The 7,675-nt window shown below is 40.9% G+C and overlaps 3 protein-coding genes across 4 annotated transcripts in view; 1 reads left to right on the top strand and 2 right to left on the bottom strand.

The window, feature by feature from the left end:
- Positions 1-25: 25 nt before the first annotated feature.
- LOC116398112 (uncharacterized) lies at positions 26-2,346 on the bottom strand. Of its 2 annotated transcripts, XM_031874165.1 has the most exons (6): positions 2,094-2,346; positions 1,399-1,698; positions 1,177-1,218; positions 869-897; positions 758-775; positions 26-653 (listed from the first exon to the last, which is right to left on the bottom strand). In XM_031874165.1, exons 2-6 carry the CDS (start codon positions 1,694-1,696, stop codon positions 213-215), a joined length of 828 nt encoding a protein of 275 aa, XP_031730025.1. In that variant the 5' UTR covers positions 1,697-1,698; positions 2,094-2,346; the 3' UTR covers positions 26-212. The 2 variants fall into 2 exon arrangements, with proteins under 2 accessions (XP_031730025.1, XP_031730024.1); XM_031874164.1 differs by having other exon boundaries at positions 1,399-2,346.
- A 906-nt stretch (positions 2,347-3,252) lies between these two features.
- On the bottom strand, positions 3,253-5,640 carry rnasekb (ribonuclease, RNase K b). The gene is made up of 3 exons (XM_031874176.1): positions 5,418-5,640; positions 4,023-4,105; positions 3,253-3,786 (listed from the first exon to the last, which is right to left on the bottom strand). Exons 1-3 carry the CDS (start codon positions 5,493-5,495, stop codon positions 3,642-3,644), a joined length of 306 nt encoding a protein of 101 aa, XP_031730036.1. The 5' UTR covers positions 5,496-5,640; the 3' UTR covers positions 3,253-3,641.
- Positions 5,641-6,185: 545 nt separating this feature from the next.
- LOC116398124 (chromatin complexes subunit BAP18) overlaps positions 6,186-7,675 on the top strand; it is a 5,359-nt gene continuing 3,869 nt past the window's right edge. The window contains 3 exon segments of the mRNA XM_031874183.1: positions 6,186-6,529; positions 7,265-7,359; positions 7,462-7,563. Coding sequence (XP_031730043.1) covers positions 6,509-6,529; positions 7,265-7,359; positions 7,462-7,563 — 218 coding nt within the window. The 5' untranslated portion in view covers positions 6,186-6,508.

Below are 7,675 nucleotides of genomic sequence, written 5' to 3' on the forward strand. Positions count from 1 at the left end.
GCATCGCTCTATTGTTGTCGATGTAGACGAGTGGAGTGCATCGCTCTCTACAGCGAGAGCACTCCAAGATAAAAGTAGTTCAACTTTTGGAAACGTGTGACGAGGAACAACCAATCACAGCTGGCAGATGTCTTTTCTTCCTTGTGTAAATATCAAACTGAGCGTTTCACTGTTCCAACACTTTGATAGTGAGTAGACAGAGAGTAAATCCTTCACTTTAAACTCACCTCTGTTACGGTTCCTCCGACGCTCACTTTGGTCTTGTCGGCAGATATTTTGGCTTCTTCAATGGAGTAAACTGTACCCTCTGGATAAATCAGCCTCGTAGCTTCCATCTCGAGCTCCTCTGGGACGTCAACGGCTCTCGTCTGGGACACTTTGCTCAACGTGGTAACCATAATGACATCATCTTCTTTGATTAGGCTTCTAGAGAACAAGTAGGAGCTCTCCTCCTTGAGTTCTTCATAGCGATCTTTTCCGTATACTTTCACTTTAGCGCTGGCCGTCTCATCAACGACTGCCAGATAAAAGAAACACTTTCTGGCTTTGTCTTTGTTCTGATACGGACGCAGCCCAGATTTCTGAACAACTTTCCCAACAAAGCCCTCCCTCTCAAGGATCGTGCTGGATTTCAGATCACGGATGGATTTCTTCTGCATAAAAAAGGAGAAAAAGAAACTCGGTGAAAGAAACATAAATACTAACGAGTGTAAAACGTTGAGAGCCGTGAAATGAAATTGAAAGAAACAGCACTTACCCATGGAGCGCCTCTCTCCTGGAACACATCAATGTTTAACATGCTTACTTTATATCTTCCAACGTCTTACTGTTGACACATTTGAATGATGGATTGGAAGTATTTTCTTACGTTGTCGGGTTGGCAGCTCTTCCGTTGATCTTTAAGAGGAGAAACAAACAGCCAGAGTTTAGTCACTGATCTTATTTCATTAATCAGACTTTCAACTGATAAACGATCTCCTGTTTGAATAACGACCTGAAGACACCGAGCGCCAGTTCAAATACATAAATAAAAACTTAAATTCACAATGAATGAGGCTGGATCAGGTTTATAGTTAGAACTATTTTATCATCACTGGTGAAATAACAGCAGAGTTTTCTTTCATGATAATAATTAGAACAGATTACTCTGGATGTCAAACTGATTTTGGGTCACACCTGTCAACACGCCATCCTCCTCTTCCTCACATTTCCTCTTCTCTGAAAAACAAATCAAACCCAAACACAGATGGTTCAGTTCTACGTCGCTCCTTCGCAGACTGATTTCTCCTACGACAGCCTCAGATGGAGTCCATTTGTTGCCGTTGTTTAACTCAGGTAAGTTGTTTCATCATGATCATAGTGGGGAAATCATTTCATACTCCACGCCTGTGAACTCACCCTGCTTGTCTTTCTCCTGTTCTTGCCTCAGTTTTTCCACGTGGGGGCGCAGCAGGTTCTGCATTTTGGGGTCGTTCCTGGGTATCTTAGCCATCACGTCATGGATGGCAGAGATGGAGCCCGGTAGTCCGTAGAACTGGATGATTATTGCAGGCATCTGTTCTTTGGGTGTGTCGTACCTTTTACTACGGGGGATTTTAACCAAACACTCCAGCATCTTCTTGTACTGCTTCTCCTCCAGATCCTCCAGCATGGTGGTCAGAGCTGATGTCCACGCTTCCTCTGAATGATCAGACATCTCTGACACACAGAGAGAGTAAATACAACTCAGCAGAATAAAAGGATCTGCCAACAAGGTTGTTCACATACAAGGAATTTGAGCTGTCGTTTGGTGCGTACAATGAAATATACAGACGACAAAGTACTGCAGGAGAATAGAGCAAGTACAGTAAAAGTATAATAGAAGATACTACGAGTTAGTAAATATGTACAACATAGCAGTGCTTTGGGATGAGAGAGCTGTACAGTGTAGAGCAGAATGAGTAAATATGAGTCGTAAGAGTGTATCTCCGACTCTTCACCGTTTGAAGCAGGAAGTCGGTTTGTTTAGTAGTTCATGTGATTGACGATCTCACAGCTGATTCATTTATGAGACGGGATTATAAATAAAGTCTTTATGTAGATATAATACTCACTGTGTGCTTCTTTATTACAGCTGAACCGCTTTGTGTTTTACCGTGTTGCTGCTCTCAGTGGCGGGAAGAGCTCTTTTTGAACTTGGTGGGAGATACCAAGTTAAATAATGCTTCACAAATCTGCCTCCCTGTTGATCGAGGATAAATGCTTAAACAATAATTGGAGAGAGATTGTTCAACATCAAATATTTTCATTTTATTCCAACTGTGCCTGTTTATCCTGAAAACACCCAGTTTTAACCTCACACAGCCCCCCCCCCCCCCAGTGAACAATGGTTTAGCCCGCTCTGTCCCGCCCACCAGTAAAAGTCCTACATTTAAAGGAGCAGCGTGGAGCATTAAGGTGGATTTATTGGCATAAATGGAATATAAAAAATATTAAAATCTATATAATAGTGATAATGTAGACTAATCACAATAATACTTATTACAAGTGTGTTTGATGGATCTAAAATGAAGTCTCCATCACTTTTTTGTAAATCTGCCAATATTCAAAATCTATGTAGTTGATTCAAAATGTGTAAGAAGTGAGTTTAATGATGAAAAAGCATGTACGAAAATTACAATATTAGAACTCCCGTTCTTCAGACTACGGGCATATATGTCCCTGTCAATCACCGTGTAGCCCCGCCCTAAAGCATCCCCTGCTTTATGGTCTGTTTGACTCTAAATGGACCATAATGTACTAAATGAACATCATGCTGTATTGAAGAAGACTTGAAACTAGAGATTGAGACCATAAACTCATGTTTACAATGTTTACTGAGGTAATAAATCAAGAGAGAAGTAGAGTCATTTTCTCATAGACTTCTATACAACCAGAGGAGTCGCCCCCTGGTGGACACTAGAGAGAATGCAGCTTTAACACATGGAGCTTTCCGTCTAGAGTCGGTGTTTGGTTTGTCCATTCTGGGCTTCTGTAGGAAACATGGACTGAAGAGGACCACCTCCCTATGTAGACATGAAGAACTCATTCTAAGATAACAAAAACACGATTGTTAGTTTCAGGTGATAAAAATACAGAAGTGAAGTCGTATAAAACGTCTTCCTGATTCAACATCAACTCCTGTTTAGTGTAAACATCTTTATTAACATCTAAACCAATCATCATGCAAATAAAGACACATTTCTAAATTCTAATAAGACGATAAACTCATTGTTGTTTTTACACACACACTTTATTGCAAAGGATTTCCCACCAGAACTTGTCACAATAAAGACTTTTCCGTTTGATCCACAGCAGCATCAACATCAAAGAACACATTTAGATTTATTCTGAAGACAGCAGAAGACCGACTCAGACCAACGTCTGCTTTCATGGAGCATGAACTCATTCATATTTGTTTCCTCGTTAAATAGAATCTAGTCATGAAACAAAATGAATGTGACGAGCAGAAGGAATGTAACGTTCACACAAACAACAAACATCAAAGGTTTAACTGTAAAATAAATTATTCTGACTTCACTTCTTTAATCTCAACCAACCAGATCTAACAGACGGCCAATTGGTCGGTCGTACAGGAAGTGGTGTGACATGGGGGGGCGGGTCTATGTGACCATGTACTCCTGCCGCTTGTTGAGTCGGACCTGGCAGAGCGACACGGCGCCCACGGCCACGTAGATGCCGGCGGCGATGAAGCAGTTGATGCCGACCTGGTTGTAGAGACCGTAGATGTTCTGAGGAGGGTTCTTACTGCAGAACAACATATTCATATTTAACGTAATTATTCACCAGATAATCAAAATCTCTCTCTCTCTCTCTCTCTCTCTCTCTCTCTCTCTCTATAGATAGATAGATAGATAGATAGATAGATAGATAGATAGATAGATAGATAGATAGATAGATAGATAGATAGATATACACACACACACTACTATATATATATATATAGTATTGTAATCAGTGCCGTTCTGTTCACAGCGACTCACTCGTTACGAATGTCCTCCTCAGTGAACGGGACGTCCTCGATCAGCACGGCCGACTTGGCGCTGAAGAAGATTCCCAACATCGCCTAGAAGAAGAGACACAGCAGGTCAGAACAGAGGGGCCCAACATGAGGCCCGGGGCCCTCAAGAGGCCCAACATGAGGCCCGGGGCCCAACATGGGGCCCAACATGAGGCCCAACATGAGGCCCTCAAGAGGCCCGAGGCCCTCAAGAGGCCCAACATGAGGCCCGGGGCCCTCAGGAGGGCCGCAGGATGTGTTGGAGTCTGTAGCTCACAGTATCAACGTGTCGTTTTTATTACATTTATTCAAAATCCAAAGCGAAGAAGACATATCTTTATAATAAATCATAATTAACCACGTCAGTCAGTTGAAGACAAACCCGTCCTCTGGTTGTAGCTTTTCTCACTTATTGTTTATTGTTTGTTTGTTGTTGAACTTTAGTTATTGTTGAACTTTAGTTAAACCAAACAAAACGTTTGGTTTCAGAAGAGATACTTATGTTGAAATAGAAGAATTAATGAGACTAAAGAGGTTAAACGGTTCATTAATGTATCATTGTACAACAGAGATGCAGAATTAAAAGGTAAGTTGTATACACGTTTAAATTATAATCAAATAAAACAGATACATGAATCCTTATTACTGCCTAAATATATTCACCAACATCCGGTTTATTTATTCTGTTGGTGGAAAAACTGACTTCCTGTTCTGAAGCATCACATGAGTCACATGACTCATTTAAAACACTTCTACCTCTTCAGTTCCTCAATTATTATATTAAAACACTTTAATAAACCTTAACGTGGTGGAGGACGAATCAGAAGAAGACTGAATATACTTTAAACATTCGTGTAATCAGCTGATCAAATAATCAATATTTAAGATCAATAACTTCAGTAACATCACAAATAATGTCTCCGTTTACTAAAGACATTCAGGAACCGAACTACACGGAAACATTAATAATAATATTAATGTTTAAGACTAACGTCTCATCCTCAGAGGAGTCATTCATTTGAGTGACAGCCCAGACATTAGCCACCTCCACACCGCTCATTACAGACAGGTGATCAGCACGAGATCACTGATCGATCCACAACTGATTATTGATTGATTATCAGAACAGTGATATTATATTATATTATTATAAAATGTACATTTAGCTTGGGCCTACGTGGGCGCCGTCTATTTACTGGAATATAATTTACGTTGAAGGATTACTGTGCGACGGATGGATGATGTCTCGCGAGCCCACTCAGGTAGATGACGTAATAAAAACCTGGACTGTAAAACAGTCGACGTTCATTTACAATAAAAAGCATCCGCTAATCAGTATGACTCCAGGAAACAGTCGGTCCCCCTCCATATTTCTTACCAGCATGATGACCCCCCAGATGCTGATCACTATCCCGCACGCGGCCATCTTCGGCCCGCAGAACAGAAGCGACGGCATGTCAGTGTTCGGTTAATCGATCAGTCAGAAGATTTGTTCTTTATGTTCGTTTGTTTCACTGAAACGAGGAATGTTCCGACTAGAGCCTCTCGGTCAGCTGATCCTCATCGCTCGGGTTCACTCGGAGAAAGTCGACAACGCTCGTGACCCCGCGGCGCAGCGACCAATGAAAAGACGCGCTCAGTTCGATACGCCCCGCCCTTTTCCTCTGAGACTCACCAATGAAAAACCGCACAACTCTTATCAGCTGATCCTCTTCTTCTTCTTCTTCTTCCTTTTCATCTTCTTCTTCTTCCTTTTCCTCTTTCAGTTTATTGGCGGACTACAAATCAACGTTTAAGGTGCATTACCGCCACCTACTGGATCGGAGTGTGTAACATCATGACTTTATGACAGTTAAATAATATCCATATATATATTATTATATATACATATATATCATAAATAATACATATATATTGTATATATATTATTATATATTTTTTTTAAATTATCTATTTATTTATTTATTATTATTTATTTTTATACCATAAGTACTAACCAGACATCCTGGTCCACACTCCAGACCAGCTGGTGGCGGTAATGCACTAATTGATTGTTTGCCAACCGCCATTAAACCTCAAAAAGGAAGAAGAAGAAAGACTGACCAATGGCGTTCAGTTCAACTCGCCCCGCCCTTTTCCTCTGAGATTGACCAATGGCGTTCAACCTCCAAAGTCGCGCAAACATTCCCTTTATATCCCGTCTGTCTTTGTTCTACGATATTTATATATTATTTTGTATCTGTAATATAGAAGTCACTCCGTATTGATTCCGATCAATGAACCTGACCGGATGTGTTTCTCCCACAGCTCGAGGTCTCTATGGAAGCGCGCTAACGTTACAGGAGCTAACTGTAGCTAGCAGCTAGCTGCGTGTTCTCGTGTTGTTGTTTTTGACTGAAGAAGAAGAAGAAGAAGAAGAAGAAGAAGAAGAAGAAGTTTAAAGAAAAGAGCTGCAACCCCTCCACCGATATGACGTCAGCCTCTGCTAAGGTGAGTCCTTACCTGGTTATACATATATCTCTCTCTCTCTCTCTCTCTCTCTATATCTATATATATATATATATATATATATATATATATATCTAGAACAGAACGGACAGTGCTACAGACAGAATCTAAGCTGCACAGTCTCGCGGCTGTAAACCAAACTATTCAGAAATATGGACATTTTACAGATTTGCTCTCCGCACGAACAAACTTCATGAAAAGTACTTTAACTTAATGCACCTCCTAATTAAACACATTAGTGAAACATTCGGCATATAGTTAATGCACCAAACATGTACTGTTAACATAGAAACACAGACTTTACTGAATACTTGTACGAGCCAGCTGGTGGGAAACCTCCTCCTGATATTTATTAAAAGCGCTGTTTGGTGGATCAGGTTCTTCATGGAGACCCTCACAGATACGATAATGATATTTACTAATATGTATTTATGTGCTCACAGTCTGATGACATCATCATCTCATCTTTAATGTTACACTGAATCAGTGGTGGAATGTTGTTACGTACTTTTACTTAGTACTCGATTTGAGGTACTTGAGTAACTGGAGTGTTCCCATATTCTTCTACTTCATACTGTACTACATCTCAGAGGTACATGTTGTACTTTATACTGTACTACATCTCAGAGGTACATGTTGTACTTTATACTGTACTACATCTCATAAGTATTGGTATTTGTACTGCAGTAAAGGCTCTGAGTACTTTGTCTTCTTCAGGTCGGGGAGATCTTCTCAGCAGCAGGAGTTGCTTTCACCAAGTTAGGAGAGTTGACCATGCAGCTGCACCCAGTGTCTGACTCCAGCCCTGCAGGGTGACAGACACACACACACACACACACACACACACACATACGCAGACACACAAACACACGTACTCTGCTTGTGTGTGTATTAATGTGTGTGTTGGTCCTCAGAGCTAAGTGGACGGAGACGGAGATCGAGATGCTTCGTCTGGCGGTTCGGCGGTTTGGAGACGACCTGAACAACATCAGCACTGTGATCAAAGAGCGCACCGTGTAGGTCTTCATCTGGTCTCATTAGTGTTAGGGAGCTCTTTTTTATGTATTCATTGTTATTAGGTAGCTCTTTTTATGTTATTCATTGTTATTAGGGAGCTCTTTTTATGTT

The sequence above is a fragment of the Anarrhichthys ocellatus genome, unplaced genomic scaffold, assembly GCF_004355925.1.
Source record: "Anarrhichthys ocellatus isolate YVR2014 unplaced genomic scaffold, GSC_Weel_1.0 scaffold78, whole genome shotgun sequence".
Taxonomy (NCBI): Eukaryota; Metazoa; Chordata; class Actinopteri; order Perciformes; family Anarhichadidae; genus Anarrhichthys; species Anarrhichthys ocellatus.